At 44.6% G+C, this 17,390-nt stretch overlaps 1 protein-coding gene across 1 annotated transcript in view; it reads right to left on the bottom strand.

Moving 5' to 3' along the window:
• Positions 1 to 286: 286 nt before the first annotated feature.
• The window catches only part of LOC146866123 (uncharacterized), a 37,397-nt gene continuing 20,293 nt past the window's right edge, over positions 287 to 17,390 (bottom strand). The window contains exons 4-5 of the mRNA XM_085640357.1: positions 3,418 to 3,551; positions 287 to 371 (exon numbers count right to left, since the gene is read on the bottom strand). Of these exons, the coding sequence (XP_085496483.1) occupies positions 287 to 371; positions 3,418 to 3,551 (219 nt within the window). The remainder of the gene's footprint in view (positions 372 to 3,417; positions 3,552 to 17,390) is intronic.

Below are 17,390 nucleotides of genomic sequence, written 5' to 3'. Positions count from 1 at the left end.
TCCTCGGCATTTGACACAGCTTCTTTCAAATCCTTAAATTCCATATCACACTGTGGCGACTCTGAAAATTTCACTTCCTTTTTTAGTAGGTTTCTCATATTGTAGGCATGATCAGCCAAATGGGGGATGAACTTGTTGTAGTGCTTAGCCATTCCTAATAATTTAACCACGTCCTCCATGTTCTCTGGGGCAGCGAACTTGATTATGGTATCAACTAACTCCTCATTGGGTTCTACTCCTCACTCCTAACCTATGCATCAAATATACAATATCTTTACAGTTCAATTTACATTTGTTCTCCTTTAATCTGAGCCACCTTTTCCTGAACCTTTCCTGTACCAACCTCAAATGAATCCTGTACTCCTCTTTCCCTACCAAACAATTGCACAAGCACATTGTCCTGGTAGATCTTTACATCCACCATATACCCCATATATATCCCATAGCCCTCTGAAAAGCTGAGACTGCTGAGATCAAACCAAAGAGTACCCTGTTGAACTTAACTTATACACCCCAAAAGGTATGGTGTAAGCTGTTGGCTCTCTGGGCTGCTTCTCTAATTCAATTTGATTTGGTGATATACTGCTCTAAGATCTAACATGAAGAACCCCTTAGCACCATCCAACTGTGACAACATGTCTCTAATGTTTGGCAGGGGATACCTGTCTACCACCACTGTTTTTTTAATCATCTTAGGTCCACACAGAATCTAATTTCTCCTGAAGCCTTACATGCCAAAACTACCAGTGACACCCATTCTGAAGCTTTGTGTACTCAATTATGCCTTTCTTCTTCAAACCATCTAATTTGTCCTTCAAAGCTTCTCTCATGAAAAAAGAACTCCTTGCACTTTGCATGCCACAGGTTATGGATCATCCTTCCTCACAATCTCATGCGTATAGTAAGTCAAACAACCCAATTCATTGTTAAACATATCATGAACTTTTCTATGCCCAATGTCTTTTTTTCAAACCGACCCTCATCATGGCCCATCGCAACTTCAGACAAAACATGGGACCCATCACTCTTTTGAGCATCCCCCTGATCAGGTTGCTGCTGCACTTTGAAACATGTAGCAGCTTTTAAACAGCTGCTCCGTATTTCACTTGAATAAGTTGCCCCAGGGGCAGTGTGAGTTCCCAGATGCGCTGAGGGCAGCACATTCTTTGTAATACAGAGAACTGTCCCTTTTTGCGCCTGGCACACCTTTTGAAAGGTGTGCCATGTTGCATTTAAGGATCCCTGCACCTTAGCCACTGAAAACCATAATTTACATGTTATCACTAAATTACACACAGCGGTATGTTTAGCCCTTCATATATATAAGTATTCTCAACAACTTCTGAGGTTCGCTGATGTAGACTATTTACAGTTTATGCCCAATTCCTCAAGGTTTTATGCCAGCTCTGCCACTTTATGGGCAATATACCCATCCCCCTCGGGGCCCAATCATTGTCCTTATAGATAGTAATAACTTTTAGAAGAGCCTGTATATAACTTCAGATTAAATCTGATATACGCCTGTCAGCTCGAATACAGATTTTGCTAACCACATTTGGCTTTTCTGTGTTCATGTCAAATATCGAGTTAAACTGACCCCAGCGCTTCACTGCCGTTTTTTTCTCTTATTAATTTAAACGGGGGCATATCCTGACCCAAGATGGCCGCCGTCTTTCTATAACATATTGCTGCAACCAGACGTTACAATTTAGATTTACCTAGTTTCGACATTCTGATAATGGCCTTTGAGATATATTACGTATCCATGGAAATTATAGGATACAATTACTAACATTATCATCTTTATAAACACCCGAACATACTTTCTTCGCTGTTTCGGGACTATTATCTTATCATGCACGCAAGTAAATATTTACGTCTTGAATTACCCACACGATGAACATGATCATATTCTGATCGCCTATATACATTGAATTTGCTATTCAAAACAGTCCTAGACATGGCGCCTGCAGTTACCTGCATTGTGTTAGTACACATGACCGATTTCCGGTCATGTGACTTCCGATTCCGAGTCAAAAACATGCCGAGTGTTTTCTACCGGCAACTCGAATTGGAGCCAGACGCGGATGGGGGCAGTCTCATATTACGGACGTACTCTCCACTACTCGGAGGTAAGAGAGTAACTAGCAGCACTCGGGACGCGCATATTGGGTCCTTTTGAACACCTATTAATTTAAATAGTGTTTCCTTACACGGATCCTATTATTTTGTCTCGTTGACCGTAGATGGGATCTTTGCTGTTATACTGAGCACAGCCACCAATCGAAATTGTTTACCTTATAAGGACCGGGCCCCCCCCATCGCATGACTGTATGACCCGGAATTATCGTCATACCCTAAGTATGTATCTCTCTCTGGCATATGCCTGTGACGATTATTATGACTTCAGTGTCCCCTTACGTGGGTATTCGTGGCCACATGTACTTTTTCTTTTTTCCTTTTACTCATTGCAGATACTGATAATTAGACAGTGTGCAGGTCAGTTTGCTCATACCTTCGAGTTAATAACTTTTCAGCTTAACATACCCCACATTGATGTTATATGATTTGCAACTGCCCATTACCACCTACCTGGGTCTTTGGCTCTGCATACCGCATGCTTTAATCAGTAGACATCACAAAAAAACGGATTTCTATCACATATGTGTATTTTCACTATACACCACACTCACGCTAAAGCTACATGTATCTGATTGGTCACAAACGGATATTATAAGGCTAGTACTCACCTGATCTCACGGTGCATGCTAAGTACACTATAGCCTTGGGATACCACCTCCCACGAAAAGAACCCATAATTTGTGACACTTACCCTGGGAGCACATTTGTTTACAATGTTAACAAATGTATGCAATTTCCTAAATAATCAGTTTAACTAATGTAATTTACCATATCAATTTGTACCTAGCCGTGAACAAGTCGCATGTACAATATTACTAGAGGCGACGAAACACGTGTTGGCTTGGAAACCACTGTGAAGACTGTGAAATTGCTATGAATCAAGAATATTAAATTGAAGAAAGCTACAAGAAAGAAACGGAGATTCACTTATTGTGTTACAATTGTTACTTGATGTAATAATCTATGCAAACTTTATTTCTACGTGTGCTTGGGTACCCCAACTCTTGACTTTTGTTGCTCTGGCCACAAATCTTTTAGGGAGGCTAGTGGTTCTCCCCTACCCTCTAGCACCGTTACTGATTTAGAATCTCACGAATACTGGGTGCACTCACCACAAGCGCCTATTATCTATTATAAATACCACTGCCCAGCTCAAAAAAACTCTAAAAAGGGAAAGTGCACCATACCCATAATACTGCCCCGGATGCTTTCGACAATAGAAACGTCGCTCATTGATCCCAAACTTTAAAGTCTCAAGACAAAAGCCCCATTTACCCTTTGTCCATCTTCTGGATGATGGTAACATTCATAGTCTTTTGGGATACAGTGGCTATACTTGTGTGGTGCTTATTTGGGCATCCTCTTATAAAGCTGGTCAAAAGACCTTTGACCAGTGAGGTCATTTCTATCTATTTTTTAAAATGGATGGGGATTGTTAGAAATGGGATTTTTGGTAGGCTAGTGCATGTGCCAAAGCCAGGCAGAGACCTCCACTCTAGTCAGGATAAGGGAGTTACACTCCTAAAATAACCCCTGCTCACCCCCTTGGTAGCTTGGCATGAGCAGTCAGGCGTTTCTTAGAGGCAGTGTGTAAAGCATTTGCACCTAACCAACAGTAATACAGTGTAAGCACTACAAAAGGACAACACACCAGTTTAGAAAAATATCCAATATTTTTATACACTTAAGGCAAGACCAATAACGATAACAAACCACAATACAGTACTTAAAAATCTTCAGTTATCAAAATATGCTTGAAAAAGAGTTCCTTGATGTTGATAGCTCCATACCAGGCTATCACGGCATTGTGAGCAAACAGATCCAAACAGTTCTGGCTGACCTCGGTGTCGCGGGTCAGCTATGGTGTCGTGAAGACCCACAAACTGTTCCTTTTAGAAATGTAGGGGATCGGCGACCTCTCATTGAGCTTCCGAAAGCACGGCATCGGTTCCGGAGGTAAGTGCAGCAGGCATTGGGGCTCTCAAAGTCACACACGTTACAGATCGATCTCCTCTCTGTTGGAGTCAGGAGCACTCGCGTCGGCAGGCATTGGGTGTTGCGGTGCGAATGGCAGAGGTGCAGCGTGCGGTGCCCTCAATGTCATGGTGCGAGCAGTGGCTCGGTGGCGGCGTCAGATGGCGTTGTCGGTGAAACCAGGGTCACGGTTCAAGGTGAATCCGGTGCTTGTCGTGGTGCTGGCAGGTCGTGGTGCAAGCAGCGGCGTCATCGTCCCTGAAGCGCTGTCATCGGCTGACAAACTCAAGTCGATGGCACCAGCATCGGTAGTTCAAGGCTGTGGTGCGGGATGAGGACAGTGCGTCGTGTAACTTTATGAGCGGTGCCCTCAAACCACGGTGCAAGCAGCGGCGTAGATTTTGGCATGGAGCGGCGTCGTCGGAGATACCAAGGCGTTGTTGTGAAGCCAGGCGGTGCGGAGTGCGGTGCCCCCAGGTTGCCGTGTGAGCAGCGGCTCGGTGGCGGCATCACCAGGGTCATTGGTGAGACCAGGGTCGCGGTGGGGCATTGTGGCAGTGCCCTCTGCAGTGCCTTCAGGACACAGAGTCGGCAGCTGTGTCGTAGATGTTGTCGGGTTGCTTTTCTTCTGTTGCAGCACAAAACACACAGTCCCCAGTGTTGAGGGCAGAACAGCTTGAAGTCTGTGCTGTTCCTGAGACTTCTTGAACAGGGGGCAAACTCTACCTCAAGCCCTAGGAGAAACTCACAAATAGTACTGCAGAAAGTTCAGTCCAGTCCTTTCACTGCCCAAGACAGAAGCAGCCACTGCAGGCCAACACAGCAAAGCACACAGCAAAGTGGTAGTTCCTCCTCACAGCTTCTCCGGCTCTTCTTTTCGGGCGTCTTCTTGGTCCAAAAGAGTTCTAAAGTCCAGAGGTCTGTGCCCAATATTTATATTCCAAAATCCTTTGATCTCTTAGGCAGAGAGTGCCTGTGCCCAGCCAGAACCAGTTGTGCCTTCTCTGATGTGACTGCCTGGCAGGAGGTGGAGACGGCATGGTCAGAGGCAGACCAGGCCCTTTGAGGTGCAAGGAAAACTCCTACCCCTTCCCCAATTTCAGCCCAGGTCTATTCAGCCCTTTCCTGACCCATCTAGACTATCAGGAGCCACACCTGCTCTCCAGTCTTCTGTCATCGAAAAGTAAAACCGAGACAGTCAATCCACATTCCAGCAGAGGCACACAGGATGACTGAGCAAGAAAACACCTATTTTCTAAAAGTGGTATTTTCAAACAGAGAATGTAAAAATCACCTTCACTAAAAGATGCATCTTTAGATTCTGAGTTCAGGCACACTAAACTTGATTTCCCTACCTAATTCCCTGGGCCGGTTATGTTTATAAGATGTTATAAACAAACTCCCCATTCTTTCCTATGGGGAACAGTTAGCCTTGCAGTAGCGAAAAACTAATTTGGCCGTAATTCACAATCAGGACTTGCCACACACATCAGGGCATGTCAACCTTTCCCATACACTGCACCCACCCACAGGGGTACCTTGGGCCTACCTTAGGGGTGGCTGACATGTAAGAAAAGGGAAGGTGAGGGACTGGCATGTTTGTGCACTGGCCAAGTCGACATGGCAGGTACAAATGCAGACTCCGCAATGGTGGGTCTGAGTTACCTTTTCAGGGCTACTCACGTGGGTGGCACAATCAGTGCTGCAGGCCCACTAGTACCATTTGATTCACAGGCCTTTGCACACTCAGTGCACTTTACTAGGAACTAGCAAGTGAATCAAATATCCAATCATGGAAACGCCAATCCATAGCACACTTTCCCACAAGAGCACTTGCACTTTACCACTGATCAGCAGTGAGAAAATTGTGCAGAAACACTACGCCAGTCAAAACCGGGAGGTCGAAATCAAAAACTCGGGAAACACGCCAAAAGATGCCAAGTCTAACAGGGATATTCTGAAATATTATGCACATTTGCTTCACAATAATGATCACAACTACTGGAACCAGAGTGAACAGAGGATAGTTTGATTTCATCTTTGTTGCTTCAGTGATCAGCTTCTCTTGGCTTCACTGCACTTTCAGAGTAGAAAACCAGCATCTGGTAGACCAAATGGGGGGAAAAGTGGGGGACACCTGCTAAAAGCCTGTTTTCTTACATGACCTATCCCTAAAAATTATGTATGTGAATTGACAACGCCAATTGGCAAGGGCTTTAACCCCCTTATAAGTCCTTGGTAAGTGGTTCCAGTGGTACCCATGGCATGGGAGTTAAAGGAGACACTAGGGCCTGACACACTGATTGTGCCACCCTGAGTGACCCAAGTAAACAGATGACAGCAGTCCTGCCATTGCAGACTGCATGAGCAGTGCTAACTGCTCAAACTCAACTTTTCCCTCACCGTGGGTGACAAGATCTTTTTAATATATTTTAGTCACCCCTAAGGTAGGCCTCCTAATCCTAGGATGCAGGGTGCATTATAGTAAAGATGTGCAAGCTTATATATCCATATCGTATGCTCTTTCCATTAAGGGTTACTATAAGTGTTCAGGGATTCATTGGATAATATGGACTGGCACCTGGACACCCTGAGGTTGCCAATTCCATTTTGGTCCCACTGAAAAGACTCATGATTCCCAGATTTGATGTGACATTCCCCCAGGTGGCTACCTTAGAAGTTGCCTTCCTGGTTGCCCTAGCCTTGCCTGGGCCCTCTCTGACAGCCTGCAGCTGCTGCTGCCAAGACAGGACTATGACCCCCTGCCAGGAGGGTTGAATACTCCAAGGAGTCAGTAATAAAGGCCTAGTTGAGAAGGAAGTGACACCTCCCTCCCTGATAGGATAGCTACTGAAGTGGCACATCAAGGCGATGAGCTTCAAAGCTTACACCGCCTCTGATATGCATCCAGGCAGCCCCCAAAGGAGGAAACAGCAACCCCCCCCAACCCCAGGCACATTTGTACCTGGGCAGGTGGGAAAATTAGGTAGTCAGGAGGTGTACATCCCCAGAAGGATAACCACATCCCTAGGGTGGGCCACCTGGTCCTTAAAGCCAAGGAAGGTTTCTTCCATTTTTAAAAGTGGCAGAACAGAGGGTCCTGGATAGCAAAGGTGGCACAATCCCTGTATGCAGTTACATCAGGGGCGGATCAGGCACTAGGGCTAGTAGCCCATTGGCTACTTGCACCCACACCCCTAACGACCCTATATCTAGGATTTGAGCGGTACCCATGGCACCAGATCCTCAGATATTATTTGCTTTGCAAAGAATACACTCAAATGTACAGCCTCAGGACCTGCATGAAACAAAGGTATGATACTCTGCACCTGTGACAACCAACAGCCCACTGCACAACAGTGACATATACTGCACCAGAGAATGGTTCCCCATCAACAAACAACCCCTCTGAGAGCCAAAGGCAACTCAAGAACTCCCTTGGGCCAGTTGCATTCGCTTCCTACAGCCTGTAGAGAACTCACACTCATGGAAGAAAAGAATCACTGGTAAAAAGTATCTCCCAAAAGTAAATGGTACAGTGCATTGTGGAAAACGTAGTGCTATTCTTCGGAAAGTTTCAGGTGGCTATCAATTTCCTCCAGACTCCAGGACGGTGACATATCTTGAGGATGAGCTTTCCGCTGACAAGGCTTGTTGGTGGTCAGTCCGGCTGCCACTATCTTCGTTTGATGATGTGCCTCCAGTGAACCACGCAACACCTTCAACTTACTACCTCAGTGGCCCCATTATCACATTTTTGCATCTGTTTCCTCATCAGCACCATCTAAGTGATAAACCCAGCTCCCCTGTGACACCTGCTTCAGCACCAGGCACAGCGAGAACAACTCTACGCCCGGGTCCTATGAGCCAAGTAAAATTCAACTGACTGTCATGGCCTCATCCTGGGACCTGCATCTCCCTAACCCCCGATGGGCTACACGCATCTGAGCCTGCAAGTGATCTATTGTCACTAGTGGTTTTTCCCACTGACCGCAACGTTCATGTTTTGCAGAAGTGAACTGCACAGATTTCTTTTTCCTTCTTAAGTCCATAACTATGGTTATACTCATCCAATTGTGTTCGTTTTGCTGTCTAAATGTATATAAAAATTTGCTTTATTTTTATAAATTCGTGTCAGATTTTTTCAAGCCATGTAAAATACTTATTGTCCATGTTGGCACTCTAAATGACTTACAGATGTTTCTCTAGTAAAGTCTGACTGCTCTGTGCCATACTACCAGGACTGAGCTTGGGAGTTATTATTTTGAATCCACATGATCTAATTTGAGGTATTGCAAGAATATTGCATAGTAAAGCCTACCCAACCTCTCTACATAATACTACACTTTCCTACCCCCTGTGTTGGCCTTTTTACTGTGGGTGGGTCTCAATACATGTGTCTCACCCACGGTAATCACATGGCAAATGGACAGCGAGTATTTACTGCCAGTGTCGGCCTTTTAAGATAAGGCCAGTGCGAGGCAGCTAGGGTATAGGGCACGTGGATGGTTAAATGTGAACGCATGTGCACACGTGTGAGTGCTGCACGTGTGAGACTAGTGTCACGCGCAGCCCAGTAACTCCACACAGGTCACTAGGGAGCAGAGGGTACTCTGCAGGATCAGATATTGACCTGGGGTAGGCCTTATAATGTTAATAAACACTCATAGTGAAAGTCAGTATGATTTACTTTTTTGTCTGTAGTGACTTTTTGTTATAAACATGGAGGAAAAACTACATTAGAGTGCAATTCTACTTCCCTTTGGCCAGCAAAGTCCAGTAACATATCAAAATGGGGTGGAACATGCGCATGAAAATCAAATTTGCAAGTTCCAAGAGAATATCGGTACAACTTAAGGGTCATCGAGTATTGTCATAATTCTCTGGCTCAGCTCAGGATCAGAGCCCAGGCCTTTTGTAACTCTGCTGTGCTCAGAAATTAACATTTCTCTCCAGCAGTGAGAAGAAAGTCCACCCTCCACAAAGGGAATAATTACCAGTGCTTCCCTCAGCTCCTGAGGAGGGAAGGGTGGGCTTAAAAAAATCTGACAAAATTATTTACCTGTCACACTGCACCAGGGCTGTTGACAGCTTAGACTCACTGAACAGAGGAGGAAGCCCAGACAACTCGAGCCGATACCATAGGGGGCTCCTCTGAACTTTGGTGGGAAAGGCCCTGACAGTGATGTCAGCAGGGGGTGGAGTTGAGACCTCAGGAGACGATGTGACCAGTTATTCCTGGATAAAGCCATCTTGAACTTGCCCAGCATGCTGTGCAAGAGGGTAGGGACAGAGGTGAAGAAGTGACGTGTTACCCTAGGTTTGGCCAGGAGTGCCTTGATTCTAGACCCTTCCAACCCCATTTAACAACTCTTGCATTAGGGGGAGACTCTCTCTTGGTTTGTGTTTTTGTACTTCTTGCTGCTGGCCCCTTTAACTGGGACACCCATAACCAACTGGAAGAAGGAACCCCCTGATGGCCAAAAATGACTAAGGACTCTGCCTCGATTGAGCTCAGAATTAATCAGTTTCCCTAAGGGACAGTGAGGCTGCCCTTCCTTACACCCACAGAGGACCAGTTGGGGTAAAGCTCTGGACTTCTGCACCCAGACACAAAGACAAGGAAGAAGGCTAGCGCAGGGAGACAGGAGAACTGTATGTTATAGCACTTTGGTGGTAAAGAGATCTGCTCAAATTTCACCTGGTGGCTAGAGCTCGCCACCAGGAGTAAAATGTGCCTAAGACTGTCTGAAGCAGCTCAAAGGGGCCTACGTTATACCATTTTCGAGATTGCAACCTTTGACCATTTTACCAACAATGGAGCTTGTGGGGCTCCACTGCTTGGTCTCCAATGGCCCCCAGGTGGCCATGGCCTGGGGGTGTCAGTACAAGATGGATCCCTTCATTTTTTCCAGGGAAGGGCTGGATTGGGTCCCCCTCCCAGACTCTCTATTATCCCAGGGACCCCATTCCCCCCACCAAGGGTGCACACTCCCTCACCTGTGCACTTGTCTGAGAGGAGGAGGTGGCCACCAAGAAGCAACACCTTACCTGCACGGAGCAGGAAGGGGAGAACAGATCTGCTGGCTCCAGCGGCAGCAGGAACAGAGGCAGCCGCATAATAACCTTACTAAAATACTACCGGCCAAGGGGATCTACGTGCTCACTATCATTTCTACAAGATGATTGGGGGGCCTTGGTGAGCTTTTATACAAGTTATGTAATATGTGTTTCTTGCCCAAGAAAGGCCACTCCACACAAAAGTAGTAATCAACGGGGCTTCCCTCAGCTGCTGAGGAGGAAAGAGTGGCGATAAACAAATCTGCTTCTGTGGATTATCTGTCACACTGCACCAGGGCTGGGGACAGTCTGGTTCAACTGAACATAAGAGGAAGCCCAGACAACTGGAGCCAACACAGGAGGGGGCTCCTTTTTGAAATTTTGGAGGAAAGGACCTGGCAGTGTGTATGTAGGATGCCTGTCCAAAACGTTTCTACACAAATTGAGTTGTAATATTCATATTAATAAGAAACGTGTGCTTCCGTCTCTGGGCCCTGACTCTTCCTCCCTTGGGGTTCATATGTATTGATATTGGAAGGTTCTTAGCATACTTTTCCTGAACTGTCCCGAGTGTTGAGTTCCAATTTGTAACATGTAGGCTGGCTCCCGTGGGTTCCAACAACACCTTTATGTTTGAGTTGTCCTCAGTATCTGCACAGCTTATTAACTAAGGGATGTGGCTTTATTGATTTCAGCGTAACAACAATTCATTAGGAGCATCCTGGGCCTCATACAGGGATACAGCCTTGTCTGATATATATGTCGATCATTCACTTGTGCTACTCCAAGCTACTTATTGTTACTTTTACAAATGATATTCAGGACCAGCAGCAACCCCATTGGGGCACCTGTTCTTGTCTTCACTTCTGTTGACAGGTTTTGGCGAATTGATAAAGCAGGTAATTATTTGGCTCTGGCAGGGTGTATGTTCAATTGTCCTGTTCTAGTTGGCTGTCATCCAATGATCAGGGTTGTAACAAAGAATGGAGAATGCAATAGTAATGTTTAAATGACCTATTTTTAACGCTTGTCACACGGAGTGCTTCTTTTCCTGCCAGTGGTTAGGCTCGCCTCTCTCCCAGGGGTTTCTACAACCACTTCCTTGTACACATGATTATGTATGTGCGAAACACAGTAAGTAAGGCAAGGGGGATCAATTGTTTATGTACTCTTTAGAGGTGGGGGAGATTATAAAACAATGTGGAATTTTGTGGTGGGGGGTATAACAGTTGCTTCTTTTTATCCATGTAGCAAGGTGCCGGTGTACCGCTGTAATCATTACAAAAGACGGGGTAACCCAATCTGGTCAAGGACCTGGGTAATGTATATTACAAAAAACAATGGTCCTGGACCTATATTTAGAATGAATTAATCAAATTGCTTTGTAGTTTATGATTCAGTTAACCATAACATTGAATGAATTAATACAGCAAAAAAGAGAACGACCTGGAAAGGAATTCATCATATGTTTATTCAATGATGTATTGGATAAAAGCCATACATGTTATATTAATCAAATGAATTAATCAAAAGGAGGTTGCACCAGAGGAAGATGTGCAGTGAAAAGGAGAGGGTGCTCAAGTGTAAGGAAATCAGAAAAAAGAATACTTCAACATATTATCTGGAATTTAATATGTCAGGGCAGGGAAGCGCGGTTACAAGTCACCGTCTTAGCTGGTCTGTCCCAATGGCATTCATATAATCTTTGACTTTTGTTCAATCACAGAAATCAATTCTGATGCAGCACATTGAAAAGGGTATTTCGGGTACAGACTAAATACAAAGGGGCGTCGACGTTTCGATCCGACTTGCGACCATAAGGGAAATTTAGCCAGCCTCGGTCTTGCGGATCTTCATCAGGACTTGGCCTGGGCAACCTAAAAGGCAATTGGCGACGATTAGTAGGTCGTTGCATTACAAGGGAGTTAAAATCAATAAAAGGTTTACAGGGGCTCACCTATCAATTATAGGCGATTGGCGAATTCACGGTTCATACTTGGGGTCCAATAGAATGAATATAGTCAACCTTGAATGACAAATGTAATCAATGTAGGATCAGCTAAAGTAATAACCTTCTAACTACTACAAAGGGATACAGAGAATTTATTACCTTGACAGTGAATGTCCAAAAGTAAACCACCAGAGGCTTCAGGGCACGATTACAGCCAACTGTGTAAACAAAGAGGGAACTGAGTTGTAGCCTCCGTACATGTTGAATGCTACGATTTAATTACGTTACTCAGTGGGAATACAGTAATACCCATGGAAGCGCACTGCCATAGTGAACCAAATTTATATTAGCAAAGAGTCTAAAGCTAAAAAACTTCTGTTAAAAAGACCGTATAACTCATAGCGCTCGACACTGGTTGTAAACAGCGCCCAGAAGGTGTACCGCTGTAGGCCCCAGTCAAATGATAAGGACTATGACGTCAGCCTCAGTTTAATGAGTTTAATGAGGAGTAAGTAATTGGGGCCATGATCTCTTTCCATTCCTATTGCTCATGCTTGCTGTGCACCACTGTATCCCCCCCCGAGTCACATCCATCTACTTATAACTTGACAATTTGTATTCGGTACATTTCAGGCAGTGAAACATTTTTCACTCGGCGTTATTACTATTTAAATCTTCTGGCTCAGCAGTCAGCAGCTTGTCTTTTTGGCATCTTCTTTCAGGCTCACTCTGCCCTCCTCCTGGTCTTGATTGTAAAACATATGTTGCCTTTAGTCTTCCCTATTTCTTCTCGCATTTGTTTTTGTGTACTCTGTTTTTTCCATCGTTAATAATCCGTAATTAAAATGTGCACCTATCTGGTCCAGCTCTTAATGAAAGTCTGATTCTCTGAGTCACCCCGTAACCTCTGTTGACCTTGAGCTGTTTAGTGCTCATCCACATGCCACCTGCATAATCCTCATATTGACGAAAAACATGTGAAGTGTACTGCTGATGTTAAGCGATTTTTAATAACTAGACCGTCTTTATTTTTTCTCTATGTTCGGCTGTTAAGGCGGTAAAAATGATCCAGTCTGCGTTCTGCCAACTTGGCTCCTCGTTCTGAAGTGTGCCATCTGGATACTGAGCATGGGCTGAATATTTATGGCTTTGTGATTGAGATATCAGCAAGTCTCCAGTGTTGGAACACTACATGAACTGACCTGCGGTCAAGAGCAGCTCTTCATGAGGCCTGTTCTGTGCACTGTACACTAGAGGGTCTGTGGTCGAGCTTTCACCTCAGAAGATGAACGAGGGACACAGAAGAATATTTACAGCATGGGGTAGATGAGAAATTGCAAAAGCTTCAGGCTGTTCTGTAGACTGCTCATAGCTGCCATCTGTTCTACTGATCTTAGGAGGATATTATTAGTTCATAATTTGAGATTTTCATCCTAGCCCCCACTTTATTTTTTGCACAGTCCATATTTCAGAAAATCGCATGTTTCTTCAGAGACATTTCTTGTGCATCCAAAATGTTGAACTTGACTGCATTTCCGTGCATACTATTAACACATCTACTAAGTAATACACTTTCATTAAGTGATCTTATTCATGTCATATGCCAGAGTATATTAACACAGAGACGCAAGCAGTCACAGAGCAAATGAATTTTATAGGACTGGTAAAGTATGAATTTGTGGTAGGGGTAAAATACTACACTTTTGCTTATGTACATTTTATGTTAAGAACACATAAGATTACAAAAGTAACGATGTTGAAAAGGTGGAAATGAAACGTGATACATTTTCTATTTAGTTTGTGCTGCAGTCAGTCAGTCTCTGGGACAGATGTATGACCATTTTTTGCGGTCACAAAACGGGAATTCGGGCCGTTTGCGACCGCTAAATTGGTCAGCCCCATGTACAAACCATATTTTGGGAGTCGCTTACCTATTTCCGACTTGCAAAATATAGTTTACGACTTGCTATTAGGAAGGGGCGTGCCAAGGGCGTTCCTTCCTAAAACGAAGTCTGACTGCAATGTCAGGGTGGTAAGCCACTCGCAAACGGGAAAGGGTCCCCAGGGGACCCCTTCCCCTTTGTGAATGGGTGCGAAAATATTTTTTAAGAGCAGGGGGACCACTGACTGACCTTAAAAAATGAAACTGAAAAGTTACATTTTTCTTTTTAAATGCATCCTGTTTTCCTTTAAGGAAAACGGGGGGCTGCCTTATTAAAAAAGCAGTCACAGACATTGTGGTCTGCTGACCCCAGCAGGCCACCATCCCTGTGAATGCTAGCCAATCCCAATGGGGTTGCAAATTGTGACTGACTCATCAATATTATTGAGGCATGCAAGACACTGCTGTACATTCACTTTTGCAAGTCGCAATTCAACGCAATTTGCGACTCGCAAAAGTGAATGTTCGTACATCTGGCCCTCTGTGCTTTATCACCACTCCTTAACTCCACACAGGCTCTCCAACTCCATCCCTGGAATTCATCACTCTAACGGCCATCATAATCCCAGTAACCCCAACAGCCCCTAAAAGGGTGCCCCTTGTGGTTAATGAGATCTTTTATGTGGTCTGACGTGCTGCTGATATGCCAGTATGAACAGACTTCTTACTTGTTTTAACAAGGGAAACCTGTTGGACAGAGTGGGAATGGGAGGCCCAGGCAGTGTCAGGGAGCTGCTGTTGCTGAACGGGGGTTGGAAGTGGCAGGTCTGGATTTCAGGCACTCCTTGGATTGTATCTTCACTTCTTTCTGTCAGCAGTATGGTATAGCAATAAGGACAGGAGAAAACTATCACATTAGCCACAAAGCCACGCTACATTTTCTCTTTGAAGAGATGGCAGCTCAATTACTTCCTGTTTGCAAGCATCTCCTTATGTGTTAACACCCGGTACCAGACCTGGGGATGGCTACCCCTGCCAGCAAGACATGTCTAGTCAGAGTGTACGAGCTAATGTAGTAGATGCAAAACCAGCGTTTCACACTCCATAGACCAGGTGCAACATCGCTGTGTGGACATGCTTGGAGGGAAGTAAGCCCACCTGCAGTACAGATCCTGCAGGCTGATGCACAAGCTAGTCAGTCGTTTTTAATATTTTGTTATTGAATATTGTTAAAATGAATGCCGCTTTGGGGCAGAAGAAGTGCACATCAGTCATCACAAGCCACCCCTTAGGGGCTTAGGGGCAGAAGAAGTGCTCATCAGTCATCACAAGCCATGGTTCCCCATCTTCCTGTTTGTCGGCTGAAGGCGTAGTTTCAGGGGCAAATAGTGGAGTGTGAGGCTTTTTACCTACTTAATTGGTGGTGGTAGCCAATGTCTTTCCTTACAATCATTGCACATATATTATTGGACCGATCAAAACTGATCAATTTGGAAAACTTCACGTAATAAGAGTAACACAAAATTACAGATACTACACTAAGGGGTCGATTACGATATCGGTCGTAAAGCCTATGACCTTAGGTCGGAGGCTTTTCGACCAAAATTGTTGGTTTCAATTCCAACAGGCTGATTACGATACAGCTGGTCAGAATTTAAAGTAGACAGTCATTCCGGCTGGCTTTCGATGGGCTCCAGGAGCCCGTCGGCTAGTTGGAACGGACCCATAATCCATATGGATGGCGGTTTACGCCGCCCGGATTACGATGCACGGTTTCCGGCAGGGTTTCCATGCCGGCCTTTCTGACATGGAAACCTTGTCTTAAAGTGTGTTTGGGGGTCCCTAGCAGGGTTCCCTTTCTCGTGTGGCCTCCAGTTGTGGGCTGAGGGGGCAGTTATGGTGCCCCCCTGTTAATACCTGCACCTTGTGGCAGGCACCTTGAGGTGCCTGCCACTGTGTGCTGGGATTAACACAATCTCCCATTTCTCTGTGGGAGTTTGTGTTACGAGCAGTTTACGGCCATAACACAAGCTGCCATTGAGAAATGGTAGAATGCGACGGCACCATGTGCAGTCGCATCATAATTAGGCAGGCGGGACCGCCAAAAGTAGGTTGGTCAGTCCTGTTTCCACCACGGTGGGCATCGTAATAGGCCCCTAAGTACACTTGTATAATTCAAATTTCATTTAGGCCTAATTCAGTAAGTTAGTTATAAATTTTAGGGAGAGTCTGACTTCAATGTGCCGTGGGCGGTGTGACACCAGTGAGCACAATATTCAGGAATACTACATGCTGGCACTGTTTGCTGTGTATTACTGAATGCCGAGTGCCAAACATTTTTGCATACCTCTAATCTGGTTTCATCTCATATTTTGGTGACAAATATTTATTTTCCATAACTGGATTACCATTGCACACACAACAGAGAGCAGTAGGGAATCACATTATGTTGAAAACCATCGACCTACAAAGCACAGTAGAAGGCTGAAACATATTGCCAATGAATGGATGTTGGGGATAATCTGACACCGATACATAAACCCAATTCTTTTTTAAAAATCTTTTCCGATCAGTCCCAAATAAACAATTCTATCACTATTTCTCTAGGCAGTTTTATCTCCCCTTTTCACATACACATAATACCAAATAGCTCTCTTCCAAGAAGTTGACCTATCCTGGAGGTACATCATAAGGGGCGACCCGATGATGAAGCATGCCACCATTGTGGGTGAGGGACACTTCAATAGAAGGAAGCACTTTATCTTCCAAACTTGCCATACAAAACCCTAAACTTTGGTTGGTTTTGATGGATCCAGAAGATTTCAATGTGTGATTATTTCCTTGCAACTTAGTCTGGGGACATGGGGCAGGCCTGTATGACCGCAGCATAAAATATTTTACATATCCTGATGCACCATTGTTTGTTTCAGGATTTCAACGTGCAGGGATATGTCACAGTGATATTGTGCCTCAAAACCAGTTGGTACCACTCATCACTGCCTTGTTTTTTTCCCATACTTTTAGGCGCACAAACTGTGGTAGTGAGTGACAGAAGAAAAAGTAGATGCAGATGGACTGTATGGGACAGCATCAAACAATATATATATAAAAAGAGTTTTCATATTAATAGAAATATTGAGGCTTCTGTAAACCGAATTGAGGCCACCCATCGTCCATACTATATTCTTTTTAATACATTTGCACTACTCCCACGAATTAATCTGAGGACAACAACTTTATTTTTAGCCTTCACCTGCAAATTCCTTCACATTTACATAACGTTTTAACATTTTTAGTTTTACATTTTTCTTCTTTATTTACATACACTTTATCAATCTGTTAACAATATTTAATTTTCTAAGCAGTCACAGGCCCCCTGAG

Source organism: Triturus cristatus, chromosome 2_1 (genome assembly GCF_964204655.1).
Source record: "Triturus cristatus chromosome 2_1, aTriCri1.1, whole genome shotgun sequence".
NCBI classification, from domain to species: domain Eukaryota; kingdom Metazoa; phylum Chordata; class Amphibia; order Caudata; family Salamandridae; genus Triturus; species Triturus cristatus.
Note: the sequence above shows the minus strand (reverse complement) of the source record. Positions and strands in the feature narration are given on the sequence as shown.